The sequence below is a fragment of the Brassica napus genome, chromosome C8 (genome assembly GCF_020379485.1).
Source record: "Brassica napus cultivar Da-Ae chromosome C8, Da-Ae, whole genome shotgun sequence".
Taxonomy (NCBI): domain Eukaryota; kingdom Viridiplantae; phylum Streptophyta; class Magnoliopsida; order Brassicales; family Brassicaceae; genus Brassica; species Brassica napus.
Genome location: NC_063451.1, coordinates 41082945 through 41106158, shown reverse-complemented (window position 1 = coordinate 41106158; position 23214 = coordinate 41082945). Strand labels below are relative to the sequence as shown.

Below are 23214 nucleotides of genomic sequence, written 5' to 3'. Positions count from 1 at the left end.
TTTTTTATTAGTATAGATTCTACTATACATTTTTCAGATATATCTTTAATTTAGTTTTTTATTTCTTTATTGTATACTTACTTATTATTTATTTTCCTTATATTGTATATTTACTTATTATTGTTTAATGCAATGTTTTTATTTCTTATATTGTATATTTACTTATTATTTATTTTTCTTTATATTGTAAATTTACTTATTATTTATTTTTTATTTTTTAAATAATAATGCAACGTGTCATCTTTTAGGAGAATTTGTTTTCGCTGATGTGGACGCTCTGTGGAGCCTCAAAAGGTCCCTTTTATTAAATGCAATGTTTCTATTTCTTATATTGTTTATTTACTTATTATTTATTTTTCCTTATGTTGTAAATTTACTTATTATTTATTTTCTATTTTTTAAATAATAATGCAACGTGTCATCTTTTGGGAGAATTTGTTTTCGCTGATGTGGACGCTCTATGGAGCCTCAAAAGGTCATTTTTATTAGTATAGATTCTACTATACATTTTTCAGATATATCTTTAATTTAGTTTTTTAATTTCTTTATTGTATACTTACTTATTATTTATTTTCCTTATATTTTATATTTACTTATTATTGTTTAATGCAATGTTTCTATTTCTTATATTGTTTATTTACTTATTATTTATTTTTCCTTATATTGTAAATTAACTTATTATTTATTTTCTATTTTTTAAATAATAATGCAACGTGTCATCTTTTGGGAGAATTTGTTTTCGCTGATGTGGACGCTCTATGGAGCCTCAAAAGGTTTCTTTTATTAGTATAGTTTATTATTTATTCTACTATACATTTTTCAGATATATATTTAATTTAGTTTTTTATTTCTTTATTGTATACTTACTTATTATTTATTTTCCTTATATTGTATATTTACTTATTATTGTTTAATGCAATGTTTCTATTTCTTATATTGTTTATTTACTTATTATTTATTTTTCCTTATATTGTAAATTTATTTATTATTTCTTTTTTATTTTTTAAATAATAATGCAACGTGTCATCTTTTAGGAGAATTTGTTTTCGCTGATGTGGACGCTCTATGGAGCCTCAAAAGGTCCCTTTTATTAAATGCAATGCTTCTATTTCTTATATTGTTTATTTACTTATTATTTATTTTTCCTTATGTTGTAAATTTACTTATTATTTATTTTCTATTTTTTAAATAATAATGCAACGTGTCATCTTTTGGGAGAATTTGTTTTCGCTGATGTGGACGTTCTATGGAGCCTCAAAAGGTCCTTTTTATTAGTATATTCTACTATACATTTTTCAGATATATCTTTAATTTAGTTTTTTAATTTCTTTATTGTATACTTACTTATTATTTATTTTCCTTATATTTTATATTTACTTATTATTGTTTAATGCAATGTTTCTATTTCTTATATTGTTTATTTACTTATTATTTATTTTTCTTTATATTGTAAATTTACTTATTATTTATTTTCTATTTTTTAAATAATAATGCAACGTGTCATCTTTTGGAAGAATTTGTTTTCGCTGATGTGGACGCTCTATGAAGTCTCAAAAGGTTTCTTTTATTAGTATAGATTTATCAGTCGATAGTTTATTATAAAAAGTTCAGCTATTTACATTTTTTTTTTGTCAGCCAGCTATTTACATTTTATTTTAGATGTTTTGAACTTTTGAGTGTAGTTGGGACGTTATCAGAACTTATAGGAGTGGAAGAAAAGCCGTAGATTCGTTCTTTTGGTGTTAGTTTATTAAAATAAATAAATTTAGAATCATATATGCTTATTCCCATTAAATTGGTCTAATTACAGGCCCGGACAAATCTTACCTATACCACCCTCTCTAAATAGATTTTACTATGGTAAACCTTTACAATGGAAAAAGTCAACTTCCTCCGGTTGCCTCAAGAGGTTAACATATTAACTGATCTAATGGTGTATAAAGGCCAAGAGCATTCAACAATGCGAAGAACGTGCGATCCGTCACAAACTAGTGCATTTTAATTTTGGACCATTTGATTCACAAAACTATAGATTAGCTAGATCCACAGTATTATTTCAATTTTATTTATCGCTAAAGAGTTTTCCTTTCAACTTAGATATTGTCTTTGTAGCATCATTTGAAACTTTTACTTTTATACAGTATATACATACAAGAATCCAAGACAATTAGTTCTTTAAATCTAAGAAAAATGCTCAAAACAGATTTATCATTTACGTTTAAGTTTAACGAAACATTTATTTTTTCATCAAGTCAAACTTTACGTCATGATATTAGCGTCGACAGAAGATTTATGCGATCCCTTAAGTTCAAAAAAAAAAAAAAAAAAAAAAAGATTTATGTGGATCCCTAAACGTTTGAACCAAATGTAGTGGACTTCTAAATATTCTCTCGCGATATATGTACTTTTTGGAATTATTGCATAACCTTCTGAATATTGACCAATCAGCACACAAAAACAGCGATATGGCACGATACGAAATTTTGTGATAGAGCATCGAATCCATTTATCATTCAAGCTAAGCAGAAGTGAGTTAGGCCATCGAATATTTATAAATATATAAATTGTTTATTTATTTTATTTTCATATATTTTATTTATTATATGGTCTTTTTTTAACAATCACATATTGTATTTACGGTTAGGTTTAACGTGTAAACTACAATGTCATTACAATAAGGAATTTTTGTAAAGATTTCTTTTGTTACATCTACTGCTTTTCATTATTTTTACTGTAAATTTAAGAACAAATAATAATTTACTTCAGAAATTTTCTAATGCTATCCGAAATATTTTCTTTTCTACAAGCATAAAAACTGTAACATGAAAATTTTACGTAAACTATGATTGCAATAAAAAAACTTAACAGCATTTGACAATCAACCGCATATACATCAAAATATTAACGTCTATATATAACTATGAACAAAACTTAGTTTATCCCTTAGGGTGAACCTTTAAATTCACCTCTCGTTCTAGAACCAATCAAAGTGTCACGTAGATAATTAATTAAAAAATATTAAATTTATTTAGAAATAACTATAAAAAAAAAAGAATAACGCTAATTTTAACGACGATGACGCTGCTAGTTAAACCGTAAACCTTAAATCTTAAATTCTAAATCCTAAACCCTAAACTTTAAATTCTAAATCCTAAACCTAAACCTTAAATTCTAAATCCTAAACCCTAAACCTTAAATCCTAAACCCAAACCCTAAATACTATACCGTAAACCCAAATCTTATACCATAAACCTAAATTGTATACCCTAAATCCAAAATGTATACCCTAAACCCAAATCATAAACCATAAACCCAAATCATATACCCTAAACCTAAATCCTAGACCCTAAACCTAAATCTTATAACGTCTAGGTTTAGGGTTTGGGTTTGGGTTTAGGGTTTACGGTTTGAGTTTTAAGTCTAAGATTTGGATTTAGGATATACGGTTTGGGTTTAGAGTCTACGATTTGTTTTAGGGTATAGGGTTTGGATTTAAGGTTTACGGTTTGGGTTTAGGGTCTAGGATTTGGGTTTAGGGTATAGGGTTTGGGTTTAAGATTTATGGTTTAGGGTTAAAAATTTAAGATTTCGTATTTACGGTTTAGCTGATGGCGTCAGCGTTGTTAAAATTAACATTCTTTTTAGTTATTATAAAATAAATTTAATATTTTTAATTAATTATCTACGTGACACTTTGATTGGTCATAGAAGAAGATGTGAATTCAAAGGTTCATTCTAGAGGGAATCCAGAGGGTGAACCTTTGTTTTGTTCTATAACTATACTCATATGATATCATTCTAGTTTCCACTATATTATCAAGATTTAAGTGTATTAGTAGTTGACCAAAAAAGTGTAACGAACTGGACAGCTAAGAAAATTGTGATAAACATAATTAATGACTCATACAACAAACAATTCATGGTTTTAGACTACTAAAAGATTTGCCCAATGGTTAGATACTTTCTATTTAAAATGATAGTAACATACATTACAAATAAAACATATTGTATATGCTTAATTAGTATAATATTTTTGATATGGTTGGATCCAATATAATTCTTTTGATCGGCAAGTTTGAAACAAATCAAGAGATTATTCGATATATCTGAGGTTAATATTCCTACATAAATTGATCAAATCAATTGTCATTAATCTATGAAAAAGATTAGCCAACTTTCTAGAGGTCAAGGATGCTGTGTACCTAGCTATGACGGTCCACTAAGGTACCATATGAAATATAAATAACAAGAAAAGCTAATTACTCTTTGAAAGACATATTTTATGGTTTAAATAGTTTAATCACTATCTAATCATATGAGTATGTAATCATATCACCAACAGATTAAGGAATCTGTGCAATTTGCTCGCGGATTTAGTCACCTTTTGTAAAAGTGATCGTTTCTACAAAATTGTTAATTATATAGCTTACTTACCACTAACCCCAGTTGAATTATAATTTTGCCTCTTTTCTTCTGCATCTTTTATCTTGTGTGTCAATTTGACTATGAATGATGATATTTCTAGATAAGTAGTGGTAGTTTTGTATTCATCGATTTATAAGCTTGTCGACTAAACAATATAATTGATCACGTATAATGAATGTATACTAATATTTTTTTTTTAAATGTAAAATTTATTCGAATCAATTTTTTTTTTTTTTACAACAAGTGTGGCATAGTATGAATAGAAATTTAACTCGAAGTTTGCTGGGTCTGTCGGGAAGCCAACCAAGCTAGTATAGCTTTATCAAAGCCACTTTTCTTCCTTGGGTGAGTGAGGAGATCTTGTTTCACACCAGTTTGTCGATGAAACCGATGATAGTAGTTGCAGTGTGATGAGTTTCACCATATCTGTGCCCATTTCTCTCCCTCCATAACGAATGTATAGCTGCTTGAAACACATAACTCAACAGAAACATGTGTCTTATCTCTTACTCCACAACCTAAGCTAAAATAAATATTTCTATTTTAAATAGTTATAAATTACTAAAACTAATTAATATGAAATTTGTTATGCGTTATGATATCTTTTTAGTTTTTATACTACCATAATATCCTACAACTTCAAGATGGCACCAAACTTTTGAACTCTTAAGAGAACAATTGGAACATTCTACCCTCCAACCTTGGTTTGGATCATGAAATGTCTTGTCCAACACAATGTACTCCTTTTATGACAAATTGTGATGGTGTAATTCAAATGTTTTCACCGAAAGAGTGGTTCGCATATAGTGACGAGCTTTATAGAGTTGGCATCGATAAGCTTTTTACATATATTTTTTTTTCCCTTGGCTATCATGAGCCGCTTACTAGTACTCCTCGTCTGTTTTTTCCACGTTTTTGGTTTGTTGATACTAATAAAACAAAAGAAAATAAGGAAGTATGCTTGTCGACAGCAACAAAAAAAAACACAAATGGTTAGAGACCAGACCATACTGAGTTCTGAGTTACAGCTTTACCAATTTTATGGTTTTCGAATTAGAGTCATAACTTATTAAGTTTAAGTCTTGTTCAACTAGAGTGGTTACTAGCTAGTGTTGGTTTATAAAGTAATAATCAATAACCTATAATCTACCTTTGAAATGTTTGTGATTATTATATAAGATGGCACACTTGCAAATAATTAAGAATGGTCCAGAGTAAAAGAAAATTTAACAACGATTTAGATCAATTTGCCCTTTCCAAAAGGGCAACGAACACACATTTATCATGTAACGTTAAGTTCTTTATATTGGGACGTGTCCCCAGTCCCCCTAATAAAATGACTTATGATACTCACCAAATGACATCTTTCAGACAAATTAATGGTCGTAATTGCAATAATGTTGTTTCGTTTTTAGATGATGACAAAACGTTCAATGAAAATTGAATTCCGGTCCATATATTTCCATGGTTGTTGATAGTAATTAGTTATAAGGACTGACAAAAAGTTGGCTAGTTGAAGCTATCCAATAACATGTCTCTCAATATTTTCTTATGAATGATTGTTATTGGGTGGGAAGTTGCAATCTGCATCTTCATTTGTTGACGCAAGTCATCTCTTTCTAGTCTTCTCGGTCTTCACCTTACCGAGTACATATTAATTTCTTCTTGACTACATTTAATTGCTAGGTCAAATATATTTAAACTGTGCATAGTGATATTGCAACTTGCTCCTCATATGAATTATCCGTTCGAACAGGAGTACAAGAAATTTTTTAAAACAAACATGCATTGGTTAAGTGGATATATAAATTTTGAGTCGGCAAAGGGAAAAATTCTATAAAATTTGTGTTTGTAGAAAGACCTTAACATGACAAAGTAGATGAACACAAAACTTTAATTAGTAGCTGTTAACTATTAGATCAACGGTTAGACACCTCTCATACTTGATCAGACAATACTGACCGTTGATAGACGGCATTAACAAGTAATTAACAGTTAATAATGGAGAAAACTGCCAATAAAACCCCGAACTTTCAAATTAAAGCCAAAATAACCTTCAACTCGTGTTTGAGCCAAAAAAATATCCCAACTTTTAAATATTGGTCATTTTAACACTCATTAATTTTTGTTGACTCGGTCATTTTAGAAACTCGAAAAGTTAACTATTAAACCGTAAACGTCTGTTAACTTACTACATGACGTCATTTTAAATACTACTCAAAAAAATTTTCTTCGACACCAATACCATTATTCTCAGCCTAATTATCATTCTTATTAGTCTCACTATCATCTTCATTGTCACCTTTTTCATCAACTTGATTATCTTGTTCAATCGTAGCTTCCCTATCTCTCACTACGACAAACCCGAAGTAACCCATCGTCCTAGCCATCTTATGTATTATCAATGGCTTTGGGTTTTGGAGATTAGAAGATTAAGAGATTAAAGAATTATAAAATTGAGGTTTTCCGAAAGAGAAGATGATTTAAATGGTTCCAGATGTAAAAAGAAATCATTTCATTAATGGTTAAACAATTTTTAAAACGACATCGTTTATCAAGTTAACGGACGTTTACGGGTTTAACAGTTGACTTTTCAGGTTTTTAAAATGGCATAGTCCAACAAAAAATGAGAGTTAAAATGACTAATATTTGAAAATTAGAGTGTTTTTTTTGTTGAAACATGAGTTCAATGTTTTTTTTACTTTAATTCGAAAGTTCAAGGTTTCTTAGGGTTGTTTTCTCATTAATAACGAGCCAATTTTGAGGGTGAGCAGATGGACACGAGTCATGCGAGTTGTCTTTTTTCTGATCAAGAAAACAACTATAGCCTTCATTGAATCTACACTCAAAGACACGCCAAGTGTGCATTTCTATATTAACCCACCATCCTGCTAAACATCGACGATCAAGCTGTGGGGACGTTTTGCATGAACCTATATGTGGCCTAAAAAGGAGTAGATGTTCGTGATTGTCGAGTTTATTAACGAGATTTAACGGTTGTTAATTAGGAGGTGCGCAGCTGTGTGCACTACACCAAGCTCCACCGTATCGCAACCGAAGAATATCTACTTAATCTATTCATGATTTGAAGGAATGTCTTCACACGCCCACAAAGACAATTTGTGTCTTAAGCCCTTACCTAAAGGTCAATACATGGTTATTTATGATTAAATTATATCTATTTGTCAATTATTATGTCTTAACCCTTTGTTTTTAGGGCGTCTGTTTAACATCTAATTAAAAGGCAATTTGCTTACATTATTATATACATATATATATATAACATATTTGATCGAATTTTTTATTTACAAGCTAAGCTATGGTTTATATAATAAGGATGTTCTTTCAAAAAACTATTAAGTTCTTCAAAAAAAAAAATTATTAAGTTTAGAATCTCTCTCTGGATATACGAATATACTAAAATCCAATTAAATATCTATTTTTCTTGCATTTTATTAAATGTCGCTTTCTAGTTTTTACTCGTTTTTGAATTACAATTGTTGAGACCCCATTATAATTGAGCATAATTAGCGGATATGGTCTAACGTCGGTCTAAAGAAAATATAGCAAACTTGACGAAAATTGACATTTTGAGTTTTATTATATTCTAGTGTTTTATTATTGTCTGATAAATCTTTTAGAACGTCGAAAATGTGGAATGTATTGGACAACGATATATTGATTATCGGGTTATTATATGTACTGTTTTATAATTGTCTGATAAATCTCTTTTTATGATAAATCTCTTTTTTGAAACTTTGATAAATCTTTTAGGACGTCGGAAATATGACAACGTGGTGGACGGATATATAAATTATCGGACCACTATCTCCTAGATAAGTTAATGCCAAATTTAGATACACAGAGTTTTAAAACTTGTTTCAAATAATTATAGTAATTTCGTATAAAATTTTTCTTATTCTATCATATAGTAATAATATAAAAGACTATATAAACGGACAGATGTTAACAAATCATTGTTGTAGTTATTGATTGCCCCCCCCCCCCCCCCCCCCCCCCCCCCACGTCTTCGATGAATAAAAATAGGTAGAAAGTGTGAACAGATTAGGCTACTTAAATAAATAATCAAAGAACTAGTCAAAGTTTAAGTATTTAAAACACTTGTTAAAGATTTAATCCAAATAAATAAAATTTATTGGGAATGATTTATTATATTATTAGGTCCAAGATAAATCTATCAATTGTGGTGAACAAAAATTCAAAAAAAAATCTGCATATTCTGTTTTCCAAATGAAAAAAAAAAATCTTTCTCAAATTTTATCATTTTTATTCCATGTCTCAAACTTAGAAGAATATGTGGAATGAATTCATTCTTGGTACCCTTCATTATTTTAGTTTTTATTCCACTTTATTTATCATTTTATTTTTTCATTCCTAAACTATTATTCATTTTGTTCAGCGTAATTTTTCAATTATTACTTCCTCCGTTTCAGAAAGATGCATGTTCTAAAAAAAAGTTGTTTCAAAAGATGTATTTTTTATATTTTCAATGCATTTTTAACAACTAATAATGAAAAATTGTAAATTTCAAAAACATTAATTGTATTTTTTTGAAGTTTTATTGTTTAGAAATATATGAAATATAAAATTACAAATAAAACTATGCATTAATAACTAAATTTTATTATATTTTATTAATAAGTGTGAAAATCCTAAAACATGTATTATTTTGAAACGGAGGGAGTAGTAACAAATAATTAACTGTTGGTTTTAGTTATATTAAGTGGTTTTGAATCCTCTATATGTCATTATAATGTCTTATGCTTAGTTTCTTATACGAATTCCCTGCTTAATCTATGATTTATATCAGTCAGTAAGGATAATTTTACTGCTGATATCTCAACCAATTTTAGAAATTAAAATAAACAGAAAAGGATAAGAGAAAAGGACAAACTAAATGAAGCGTATCTTTTATAAATATTTTATTTTATTTTTATAAAAGAATGTAATATTATTTTTGATTGATTTTATCTTTTTATAAATTTTATAATTTTTAATAAAACTGATAAAATCATAATTCTCTACTGATAATGATGCGTCATGCAAAGTATCACAAATTACGCGCGCAGAACTTGTCATTCAGTTCATGGCGGCGCTAAACCGTTAAATGAAATCTCATTTTGCCTCACAAGTCACAAGTTACAACTCAAGTTACCCCAACGGTTCTGATATGTCCTGTTAATAGGATGTATATCAGCCCTTATTATTCATCTGCTTTGGAGTATTTAGTATTGATAATAAATTAATCAAGATATATATTAACGTATACGATCGTTCAAAAGAAACCCTCTCGTTCTGGAGGTTCCGTTCCATTTCATGGATTCGCTCCAGATCCTCAATATTAACGTATACAAAGTTAAACAAAAGTTGACGACAAAGGTAAAGATTAATCTTTATAAAAACAAAGGTAAAAGATTAATAATGCAGAAAAGCGTTACGATCATGGACTATGTCGTCTATGCACAACGAAGATATTATTCTCAATTGTTCAACACGCTTACTGCTAGTAAATACAATACTATATAGTGCTGCAACCGTGCACAAACATATTGTATGGTTTATTTTCCTAGATATAACAATCAGGTATTAATATCAAAATCTTGATGTCGTATGCTGTGATCAAATACATATTACCTGCACCAAGACATACGTATTTTGATGTTCACATTAAGTAAAAATAAACGTTTTTAATAGTTAAACACGCATTTAATTCTAGAGTTTATAGCTATCATGAATAATAGTATTTAGAAAAGGCATTGAATATCTAGATAATATATATGCGCATACATGTGTATAATTAGAATGTGAGACTGCTTATTAGAATTACATTTACAAATTCAATGAATTTACAAGATTGACTCTATGAAATTCTATTAATTTTATTTAACAGTCAAATTATGTATAATTTACAAATACAATGAATTCATAATGGTGACTACAAAGTTCCACCAGTTTTATTTAACCGTTACGTTAAGTTAAGTTAATGGCTTATGACATTTATATCTCTTAACATTATACGTTTTAAACTTTATAACCATTTTTAATGGTCTTTTGAAATGAACATTCAGTTTACAATCAATTCCATGAATGAAAATGGAGTTTACGTTTTGTTTTATAAAACGAAAAGTTTTGTAAGTGGTATGAAATTTTAATCACTTTAAATAGTTGCACTTTTAGATTTTAATTGATGTGTATTTGTCTAATAGATTGGTGAATAAATAGTCTTTAATTCATTGTATTTAAACAACTTTTGTGACGGCATTTAATCAACTTTTTTCTTGTGGCTGAAAGGTCTCGCTTTACCAAAAAAAATCCTAAAATAAAATGTTGATTTGGCTTATTTTAATCAATTAAAACAATTATCAGCACCCACATAATCCATAACACAATATGTGTTGGTAAACTTCAAGAAAACGAAAGATTTTGTGATATCTTCAAAATGTTTTGCATAGTTTTTCTGTTGCATTTTTTCATCAGTTACTTTCCTGATATAGCCGTTTTACATCTAAACGATAAATGAAATTATGGTTCTTAGAAATTGTAAAGTAATACACAAAGTTCTAGCTAATAGGCAAAACCGTAAAGTGAAACAATTACAAGCTCAGTTTTGCATTATGTAATTTGTATATTTCAAGCAAGCAAAGGCAAATTGGCCAAATACATCAGGTATAAAGTATAATACTGACGGTTAAATAGAATGAATACACAAAAAAGATCACTACTAAAAGTAAACAAAATTTGGATCCGCGTTTTAAAAATGAAAAATACTTTTATCAAAATTTTATATTTTAAAATTATTGTTTTCTATAATATATAAATATCAATATAAGATTTAAGCTAAATTAAAAATTTCACTCTTGTATAAATGGTGTATATAGTTTACTAATTTTAACATGTTATGAGAATATATTATGTATTATTTATTTTAAATTTAAATGAATGCAATTTTATATCTTTAAAAATGTATGTTAAGTTATCAATGTAATGTGATTTGTCAACTATAATCATATATAATTTTTGTTTTAATATAACAGAGTAAATGAATATATAATATATAAATATCATTGAATTATTAGTTTTCTTTTATAAATAATAACTAGAACAATTAATAATGATTTATAGTTTTTTCTTACTAATTATGAAATTAATAAATTAATTTATAAAAAATAAAAAAATAATGAGATTTTGAAAATAAAAAAAATAATGAGATTTTGAAGAATCTATTCTTCAATATATTTTGTTTTATATATATATATATATATATAAATATTTAAAATGAAAATATATTAAAAGATATTGTGATTAAATAATCGAAAATATTTTTATATTATATTTAAAAAACACACATTTGATAAAGTTCCTATATTCAATAATTGTTGTAGGATATTATAAAACGTACATTTAATACTTTATAGAAGATGATCCAAATTAAAAAATCAGATTTTGATCCGCGCGCCCCCGCTGGTGTATTTTTTTTAAAAAAATATGAAGCTATTTGTTTTTTATGTCACTATTTAGGGTTTGACAAAAAAATCGAATTCGAAGAATCGAATCGATCCCAATCCGAATAAGTAGTACTAAATCTGACAGAAATTGATTAAATATCTTAATTATTCAAATTTTTGGTATTTGAAGAACTGAAACCTAATCCGATTTCAACCGAAGTATTTTGGGTATCCAAAATAGATTTATATACTTATATATATTAATTATTTTTAGATTTAATATATATAAAAACATCTAGAATATATATGATACTTTTAAGTTCGTTTACATAGTTGAAAATATATACAAATAATCAAACGTAAATATCTAAAATAGTTAAAATATACTCAAAACTCCAAAAATACTTAAATAATTATTAATTATCTATCCAAATATTTAAACCAAACCAATTTAAATTGGTTATCAAAATCTGAACCGAATCCTCAAAGATCTGAACCGAACACGAAATCCCAAACATACCCGAAAACGAACTCGAACGCTCACTCCTAATCACTATTATATATCCTATATGTGTCATCATAGGTTACAAAAATATGTGTTATCATATAATTAATCGTATTTTATACGTACCATCAAACAAGTTTTCTTCGTTGTAAAAAAAAGATTTTCTTATAATTAATAATATTTTTTACGTACAATCATATAAATAATCACATATATTATATTTTTAAATTTCAATGTTAAATATAAAAACCATAATTTAAGTTGGTGTTTGAAATTGAGCTTTGTATTGTATTTTTCTTATATATATATTGAAAACATTTTTATAATAGTTATTGGAAAATATGTTAGTAAAAATCAAATTTTGAATATATGTATATTTTTGAATGAATTTTTAATATAAATCAATTTTAAATTATTATTTTGATTTGAATATGTATATCAAGTAACATAAACCCATTATTTTTTAATATAATGTAATGGAGTTCTAATTTTTTTAATAGCATAAGCTCATTATTTTTTTTTATAACTTACTGTTATTCATGTTTCCAAACAACAGTTTTTTTTGAACTGCTATCTACGTTGCCAAACAAAAGCTCAAAGTACTTCTAATTTAATAAGATAGATATTATCATTCAATATTAAATAGATTCCATATTAAATACAAAAGACAACATTCCCTTTGGAATATAAAAAGATATGATATATAAATAATGAAATAATTTTTAGTTCTCTAAAATAATCTTTATAAATTGACAAGAGGGGGACTTTCCCATTTTTCCCTATATAAACACCTGAAGGCAGCATTTCTTCTCAAACCCCACAGCAAAAAGCCACTCACCTTTTATATCTCTTTCTCCGCTTCCATGGCGACCAAGCTCGACACAAGCAGCTTACTCTTCGCTCTCTTGTCCAAATGTAGCCTCCTTACTCAAACCCATCTCGCTCTCTCTCTTCTCGTAGCCTCCATGGCTTGCCTCGCGGTCTCTCTCTTCTACTGGTCTCATCCCGGAGGACCCGCATGGGGAAAATACTTCCTCCATCGCCGTCACCGAACCGCTGTGATTCCCGGACCAAGAGGCTTACCTTTTTTCGGAAGCATGTCTCTCATGTCCAACGCTTTAGCTCACCGCTGCATAGCCGCAGCCGCGGAGAAATTCGGAGCCAAACGTTTACTGGCGTTTAGCTTGGGAGATACTCGCGTGATCGTCACGTGCAACCCTGATGTAGCTAAAGAGATTCTAAACAGTCCGGTTTTCGCTGACCGTCCGGTTAAGGAATCAGCGTATTCCCTTATGTTTAGCCGGGCTATCGGTTTCGCTCCTTACGGCGTTTACTGGCGAACGTTGAGGAAAATCGCGTCTAGTCATCTTTTCAGCCCGAAACAGATCAAACGCTCTGAAACGCAGAGACGTGTGATCGCGAATCAGATCGTGAAGTGTCTCGAGAAACAGAGCAGCGGCAACGAAGGACTCTGTTTTGCTCGTGACTTGATCAAAACGGCGTCGCTTAATAACATGATGTGCTCTGTTTTCGGGAAAGAATACGAGCTTGAGCATGAACACGACGAAGTGAATGAGCTTCGTGGTTTGGTCGAAGAAGGTTATGATTTACTCGGAACACTTAACTGGACCGATCATCTCCCGTGGCTGTCGGAATTTGATCCTCAGAGAATCCGGTCTAGATGTTCTAATCTTGTACCTAAAGTAAACCGGTTCGTGAACCGGATTATCTCTGACCACCGTGATCAAACTCGTGACTCGCCTAGTGACTTCGTTGACGTATTGCTCTCTCTTGATGGTCAGGATAAGTTATCCGACCCGGATATGGTCGCCGTTCTCTGGGTACGTACACATAATAACACATGTCTTTTTTAACTTTGTGATAAAATAGACAAAAAGAAGACAATAAATCGTTTTTATTAATTTTTTTGGAATTTTTAATTAATTAAATAATGCAATTATGTGACAACAACATAGTAATTACATTTTTGTGGGTTTTACAGGAAATGATATTCAGAGGAACTGACACGGTGGCTGTCTTGATCGAATGGATTCTTGCTAGGATGGTCCTTCATCCAGATATTCAGTCAATGGTTCACAACGAGCTTGATCAGAACGTGGGAAGATCAAGAGCCGTGGAAGAATCTGACGTGGCGTCTCTTACATATCTGACTGCTGTTGTGAAAGAGGTCTTGAGGCTTCACCCGCCAGGGCCACTTCTGTCGTGGGCCCGCTTAGCAATCACAGACACAATCATTGACGGCCGTCGTGTACCGGCAGGTACCACCGCAATGGTGAACATGTGGGCTATAGCACATGATCCACAAGTGTGGGAAAATCCTTTGGAGTTTAAACCTGCACGGTTTGTAGCAAAGGAAGGTGAGGTCGAGTTCTCGGTTCTTGGATCGGATCTGAGGCTAGCACCGTTCGGGTCGGGCCGTCGGGTCTGCCCTGGAAAGAATCTAGGGTTGAGCACCGTGATGTATTGGATCGCGACTCTCTTGCACGAGTTTGAGTGGCTTGCACCTACAGGTGAAAAGACTGTTGACTTGTCCGAGAAACTGAGGCTCTCGTGTGAGATGGCTAATCCTCTTGCTGTTAAACTGCGCGGTAGGCGCGGTTAAAGCAATTATACATTGAAGGAAAAAGAAATTAGTGTGCGAGGCATAAAAGAAAATAAAGAAAAAAAAGGAAGACAAGAAAGGCTATGAACACTTTCTTGATACGTAACGTGTGTGGTGGTGTGAGGAGTGATGCATTGTGAATATAATGAAAGCATTAATCAATACTATCTTGATGTCACAGAAAACAATAGTTGATACTGCAACTAATTATATGTGGTTTTTAATTCCTATCTAAATATTACAAAATAATGTCCTCGTTTGAATGTTTATCTTTCGTAAACATAATTAATAATATGGGTTAATAACTCCGTAATTTTGGGAAACGTTCTTTGCTTGAACACGAACACATCCCCGATTATAACACTCTTTCCTCCACTGATCATACAGATAACCAAAACTCATTCTCGTCAATAATGTATTTATTTTAATTGACTTTTATCCGACAAGACGCATAACAATATTGGAGATGGTGGATTCATTAGGCTAATACCAATTCATGATAATGAAACAAGTTATATATATTCCGAGAAAGTTTATTTTCTCTACATGACTACATCCTTAAAGTTTCAAATTATCGATCGATGCTTTATGTGAAAAAAGAGATATTTGTTAAAAATTACCAAATAAACCTAAGGGGTTGTTTTCCACATTTCCCCCAACCAAAATATATAAGATTCGACTTTATAAGAGTTGCAGATTTGACATACGGTGGCTCTTTAATTTTGTTTTTAATGGCCAGTCGTAGTTATACTGGTCCCGTTTCATTACAAGAACTTTACAACGTTTGTAGAAATATATAGGACGAATGATTCCAAAAGTTAAGTTTGTTAAAAGATTACTAGCTAGTTTTTCCCCTCTTTGAGTCTTGTAGACCTCGCCTAAGTCCGCGGTCGAAATCGCTGGTTAATATTATTTTTCGACTGGTTTTGGTCTCCGGCTTAGCTATGCGGTGGTATCTTGTGAAAGTGGTGTTTCTACGGTTCTAGATATGTTGAAAATTAAGTCGGTAAAATGTCCTTAAAGCGTCTACCAGTTCCCTTTTAGTGGGTTTATTTCTTCAGACGGTGTGGTTGTACAGGCATATCGGAAAAGTGGCAAGTTTTTAGGTGAAAGTAATTTGCAGTGCATGATCCACTAGAACTCTCCTTCGATATTGCGGCTGCTAAAAGACTCCATTTGTGGAAAGTAGAGCTTTTTCACCGACTAACAACTTAATCAAGAAAAGTAAAATAACCTACAGGCCTTTATAACTTGCCTAATGGGGTGATTGGTCCAGATGCAGGAAGTGATTTTAATTTTGATATTTATAGAACTTTTAAAACCACCGATCATTTTTTATATTAGTTTTTAAAATTACGGTCAAAAAATTAAAGATACAGCCAAAAAGCAAAAAAAAAATAGTTGTAAAAGTCTTATTTTCTAAAACCTCATTTTTTCACTGGTAAAATTTTTTAATACTACATCCCTTAAAACTAAATCAAAAAATTCTACAAACTAAATTCTAAAATATATTTTCCAGAATTGCAACTCAAACAATCACCTCCTAAATCCACTAAACATCTATTCAGGAGAATGATCTGAGACATATAGCAACACTGGAAAATCCTAATTTATTGGTCACACTTTTAATTTCATTGATCAAACAAACTAATTAATATATACTCGTCGCCTTCCTAAAATTGGCAACTTAACAATAACCGAAATTTAATAAAATAATATGTTGTTTAAATATGAGAAGAATATTGACTGAAATCACTTTTCAAGTGTGTGGTCTAACCTAGATATTTTTTTGTTTTGAACTTTTCGAGCATACAAATATTTATATAACTAGAGTTATAGAATTTATACTAATATATAGTATTAAGAAGATTGTGACACATGAATTATTAAAGAGTGGTGGTATTTCTAATCTCATAAGGAGTAGGCACATAAGCAATGGGGAAAGAACAAAATCTGACAAGATTTGAATTAATTGTGGTCTCTAATCATATACTATTGAGAGATCTAAAAAAGTGGATAAGTATCTATAAAGATTTCTTATGTAGAAGCATCTTCTTAATGGCGTCATGTAGATTAAATAAATTGTCATGATCTGTTACATCAATTTCACTACGTCGACGACTTAAACACATGCTGACTTACAATAAGATTAGCTTAAATTGTTTATCATATTAATACTGATGGATTATTTGGTAGCATGTGAATATATTGATCGGTTCTTTGATAGCATATGAATATAACCAGGCCAAGCCATAAAATCCATAACCCAAAATTCGATCCGAACCCGAACCAAAAAATCTGATCCGTACCCGGTCCGAAATGTAAAAGATATCCAAATGGATCTTTTAAGGTGGTACAAAACATATCTAAACTCGAAGTGTTATTAACCGAATCCGAACGTATAATCCGAAAAAACGAAAAAATCATGAAATCCGAAAAGATATCCGAAGAAACCGATCCCAAATGTCCAAAATAATATACAATATAATTAAATTAAGCATGAATATATACTTCAAATATTCAATTTCATATTTATTTTGATATGTTATCTAACAATAAGTATTTAAAATTTAAATAACTACCTTAAATACTTAATTATATATAAATAAGTATATATTTCTTATGTTTTGCTTTTAAATTTTAGATTTTATTTCGAGTATATCCGAACCGATCCGATATAACCTGAATCCGAATGATATATGATTACTTTATGGGTTTTATGATGTGATACAAAACTGATCCGAACCCGATGTGTTATATCTGATCCGTACTTGCAAACTTACTAGAATGAGTTATAAAAAAGAACCGAAATTCAAAAAACCTGGTCCGAACGCCAACGGGTACCCGAACGCCGAAGCCTGAATATAACTATCCAAAAAGGACATAGATTTTTTACAACAGATATAGCTCAAAAATTAACACAATATCACTCAACTAAAACTTATGTAGATTAAAAGTTCACTATTGATAACATGTTTGAACAGTATGAGCTTCAACAATAAGTTAAATTAAATCAGCGGTAACACATTTACCAATTAGTATCCATATAACACAAATGATTTAGCTTATTTAACTTTGTACATGAGTACTTCTGAAAACCCAAGACCACTTACAGATTACTTAGGCTTATCAACGTAAGCACTCACACTTATATACATGGGCCAGTGTAAACAAAGTATTATATCAAATTATTAGAAATTGAGAAATAAATAAAAAAAAAATCATTATTGTTTATGACAATCATAGCGTATCAATTTTGTAAGTCGTTTAAATTTTTCTTCAATTTTTTTTCTTGATAGATTTAGTTGATTGAGCTGTTGTAGCCGTTTCCATGGTCTTTGACAATAAAACCATTGCCAGAGTTAGGTTTCCAGTAGAGGCTAAGATGAACGCCAGGATCATGATGAGTCTCCGAGGAGTTGTAGACGACAGAGCCATTAACTATCTGAACGTTACTGTTTACAAAACCATCCATCGGTAGATTTCCACCAATATTATCGTTATGCTTCTTTGAGGTATTTGACCTATCATCCTCTCCTTTCCCGACGCCATGTGTGTTTATCGGTGACCGTTTAATCTCCATCACAGCTCCTTTGTTATCACCTGAAATGGTTATGACGCCTTGTGTACCCATGATGACGTCACCAGACTCGTGTTGCTGCTCCTCGTTTGAACCGTGGACGAGGTTTGTTTTCTCCGAAAGAATGCTTTTCTGATGAGTGGCCTCTTCCTCGTCCCTAGGCTTAGCTGGTTCGTGTTTTATAGACCGTGAAGATGTAACCGGACTCGGTTTAGGCTCTTGCACTTCTTTTGGTGGTGGACGTAATGATGTGGACAGCGGTTGAGGCAGCGGAGGAGGTGAAGGCGGAGCAGGCGGAGATCGTGGTGGTTTGATGACGTTGCGGGGAGGAGATGGGTCGCGTGAAGAGTTTTGTGTTTGCCGGACGACGCCAGAGAAACGGTACCAGGAACGACCCGATGGATTCGACATTAGTTGATTTTGTTAATTATGATATTTAGTTTTAATAATGCAACGGTTTTGGGATTTAGGTATGGGATTTGGTCCTTTATACATTCTTTGTGGTGTTATTTAGAAATAGATTAACAATGTAATTTACCAAAACATATATTAATAATGTACGAGTAAGGTATCTGATGCAGCTTTCAAAACCCACATATTACGATTGGTATCAATAGTTTTCATTCAAATCATTTATTTACTTGTTCATTGTAATTTTGTATTAAGAACTAATATATATATTCTTTACTTTACACTTTTTGTTTGCCTTATCTTATTTTAATAGTGAAAATTCGAATTGTGGCAAAGAGTATAAAATACAGTGAAATGCGAAACTTAAAAGGCAAAACTAGAATTTTGGCTTCCACAAATTCGACCGACTTTGTTGTTAATACTCCTGTTGTATAAGAGACTAATTTTAGTTTGAACATTCTTATTAATCAGTACTAAAATTCTTGTACATTGAAACCATTACAGGCTTACAGCACAATAAAACTTTTGAAACACATGTCCAAGAGTGTTGTCGAGCCATATATCATATCGGTATGCACTCACGTTTTTTTACAATTCAGCATTTACAAACACAAAAAAAAAAAGTTGCACAAGACTTTGCAATATATATAGTCAAGACTCATATTACAAGTCCAACAATTAGAACTGTAAAGACGAGAAAAAGACAAAAACAAAAGCGAAAGAGACCACAACAAGTGAAGGGTTTAAGGCCATTTGGTGAACTCAAAGACCTTAAAGACGATATCAAAACCTGTTGGGATTTGCCAAATGAAAAGAAGAACATTGAGACCGTTCAACGCAATGTGTAGATTCCTCGCCGTCTCATTCCCTTTCTGCATGGCCGGCACCAAAGCAGCAGCAGCAGCCCATAGCACCGTTATCCCTGCAACCACCACCATCATTTCAAATTCTGACCATCTATGCACTAATATTAACGATTTTTTTTTTTTTTTAAATATCAAATTTGGATGGTAGTTAAAAATAAATTGTAGACTCAAAACCAATTGGCAGTAACTAAATTGGTTCATATCTCTTATATACATTACTTAAATCCTACAAATTCTGATGTAGGACTTTGTCACTACCATTAGTACAAAACCTTATATTATCTCATGATATTTACATTTTCCAATCCAAATTTGGCTCCTAATCACAGACCGAACCACAAGAGGATTGGGCAACCATTCTACATATTATTTATTTCTGTGAATTTTCCTCAACTTTTCAACAATCTATCAATCATCCGAGTCCTAAAGACCAAAACATCTCAAGAGATATCGTTAGTGGTTAAATAATACCTGCTCCAGCGTAGAGATGAGGACCGGGGAAGAGTTTACCGGTACGAAGATAAGTATTAAGTCCACCAAACACAGACTCCAAAACACCAAACCCTAACAAAACGGAGCCTGCGTCAAAGTGTTTGTCTCTGTAAGACCCTTTGACCAACTCTTTCCTCTCTTCCGTCAACCGTCGGATCTCAAGCTCCGTGGCAGAAGGAGGCGACGAAGAGTCAACGACCGTGGATCCATCGGGAGAAACAGGAGTTGGCTTAACCTGTTTCTTGAGCTCGTTGATCTCGCTTTGGATGGTACGTACACGTCTCCACTGCCAACCTAAGTAACCAGCGTATAGAGTGTATACGAACAAACCTCCCATCACTATTGGGTGTATCAACGCGAACGATCGTCCTTCCAAGATCCCAAACTGTCCTCCAGCTGCTGCTGCATCCTGTGGATCGATGAGAAAGGGCAATGCGGTGAGTGCGAGAGGGAGGGAAGATGATTTAAGGAGCTGGAGGGCGTTGGGAATGGAGGGTAGTTCTGGGGTCTTGCGAGGTTGTGGTTTGGAGATTGGTTTGAGAGAGTTAAGAGTTTTAGGACGATGATGGATGGTGCGAGGAAGAAGATGTAGTGTGGAGAGACAATGAAGTGTGGTCGCCATACTCTCTCTGTCTCACTTTGCTAAATTGTGACAGAGATGATTTATTATGGCAAAAAGAAAGGAGAAGAAACAAGAGAGAGACATCCTTAACCGCACAAACAACGAACCAAACAGATAAGAGAACTCCTTGAAAGTTTCACGTGTCAAAATATATGAACACTACTTAAAATAATAATAAAATCTTTTTTTCTATAGTGTCAATATCCTTGAACATTTAACTGGCCATTATTGTATACTAGAGTCCATTTTAAGGGCCCATACAGCCCATAATATTTGTTTCTTCATATCAATTCTACTTGGAGAACATTTTTTTATTGAGCCTAGGCATTCGGCCCAAATTGAATACGAACAGAAAGTTTTGGTTCTTGGTTATCATCGAACAAATCTTGATGACTTTTGTAAATTGTGAAATGCCAAAGTTTCGAGTTGGAGTATCTCTGTGACTTTCTGTGTGTACTGTGGACCGCGTGAGTCGTCATAAACATGCATAGAATAATTGATTGTGCCATTTTACAGTCAATAGACATATGCATGACATGAGAAACAGAAAGCACAGTACAGACTAAATCGTCAAATCACAAATCTATTTGTACTATACTACCTTTTTTTTTTTTGTAAACTACTATACTACCTTATTTATATACAAGAAACAAATGAGCGATTGCTATAGTTTGACAGTTCAATCAGATATAGAATGATGTAATTTCATAAAATTCAGAGTCAAATGTTATTAATATTTAGCATCAAGTTTTGTTGGTCTGCATGATCATGTATAACTATGATTTCAAAAATAAAAATAAAAATTTAACCCAAAAGTCTGGATCGATATCTAAATTATTATTTTCTCAACGAACAATTAGCCATTTTTAATCATATATTGACACATAAGGAATAGATGACCGAATCATGTAGACAACCTTATCTTCGACTTTGAGACTTTTGAATTTTCATCCCTTTGCATAAGAATGATTCAACGCGAAAATGTATTATGATAAAATCTAAACGCAAGTGATCAAGTAATACATTGGCGTCACGTTAAAATAAATGCTTCTCCATCCAAAACCAGATTTCATTATCAATATTACTTGTAGATTGAACAACTTATTACAAAGAGGAAACAGAGGAAGAAGCAGCCAAAAATAAAACAACACAGAAGATGGTAAGCTTAACATTTTACCAAAAAAATATTACTTGTAGATGTTGTAGAAATATCAGTTTCAGGAGTATATACATTTAGATTCTCATCAACATAGTCCTAAGCAAGTAAATGAAAACACCTTAAAGTAAGTGAGTGTGATTTTTTTCTACCAAACGTATTAAACATATTATTATAAGAGAGCTCTTTCTTTTCCTTTCGACTAAATATTAAATTTAGAAACAAAGATTTGCTTACAATAATAGAAACACGATCCGAGAAAATCATCAAAACTACAGACTAGTTACAAAAAAAAAAAAAAAATCAAAACTACAGAGCCAAGACATTGGATTATACCTAACAGGAGGTGTTTTCAACAGAAACAACTCATGCAGCAAAAAAAGGTTGGCATGATGAGGGCACATATGATTGTCGATGATTCTCATTCGCCACATTACTAATAAAGAAAACGTTCTTATTTGATTCAACTTCTTAAAAACATATTCTTCTAAGAAACCGAAAGTGAAATTTAAAAGATGCTTATGCTTTGAGACATGTACACCGCTTCATTCATTCAAGGGTTTAAAATTTGAGGACCACATTAGTATCGATATACTAATCCTTAATTTCTTGGTATATCAATGATATCTCTATATTCCTAACTTCTGCCTAAATTGTCCAGATCCGTAGCATCAGGTTAAAGGTGGTGTTTGGTATAAGGCTATTTGAATTCTCTCTTTAGGTTCTGCTACCAAAAGCAGAGACAGCAAAATATATAGGATAATTGGTTGTTTCCATAATCATGTTGGTCACTACGTAATAATAAAAATAAAATCATCGATGTGTCTATACACGTGTTCATACAGGATCAAAGATTGTGAAGAGCATAAAAAGCAAAGAAGAAAATGCAGTGTGAAATCATATAGGTAATCGATTTTTTCTAGGGTTGGCCAATTTGGTTCGTCGGCAGTTATGATGATTAAAGAGTAAAGTCCGATGTTTCCAAGACCATTAACAAATAACACACAAAGTAATGAACTTGCTCGTTAAAGGTTAGACAAAATTTTGATTAGCGACGACATCTAGAAA

At 31.3% G+C, this 23214-nt stretch overlaps 3 protein-coding genes across 3 annotated transcripts; 1 reads left to right on the top strand and 2 right to left on the bottom strand.

The window, feature by feature from the left end:
- The first annotated feature begins 13183 nt into the window (after positions 1-13183).
- LOC106412040 (cytochrome P450 78A9-like) lies at positions 13184-15282 on the top strand. Its single transcript, XM_013852926.3, has 2 exons — positions 13184-14237; positions 14399-15282. The coding sequence occupies exons 1-2, from the start codon at positions 13260-13262 to the stop codon at positions 15017-15019; spliced, it is 1599 nt and encodes a 532-aa protein (XP_013708380.2). The 5' UTR covers positions 13184-13259; the 3' UTR covers positions 15020-15282.
- Positions 15283-18320: 3038 nt separating this feature from the next.
- LOC106413357 (ENHANCER OF AG-4 protein 2-like) lies at positions 18321-19010 on the bottom strand. Its single transcript, XM_013854150.1, has one exon. It carries the CDS (start codon positions 19008-19010, stop codon positions 18321-18323), a length of 690 nt encoding a protein of 229 aa, XP_013709604.1.
- Positions 19011-19553: 543 nt separating this feature from the next.
- On the bottom strand, positions 19554-21125 carry LOC106415459. The gene is made up of 2 exons (XM_013856174.3): positions 20348-21125; positions 19554-19932 (listed from the first exon to the last, which is right to left on the bottom strand). Exons 1-2 carry the CDS (start codon positions 20988-20990, stop codon positions 19754-19756), a joined length of 822 nt encoding a protein of 273 aa, XP_013711628.1. The 5' UTR covers positions 20991-21125; the 3' UTR covers positions 19554-19753.
- Positions 21126-23214: the final 2089 nt, after the last annotated feature.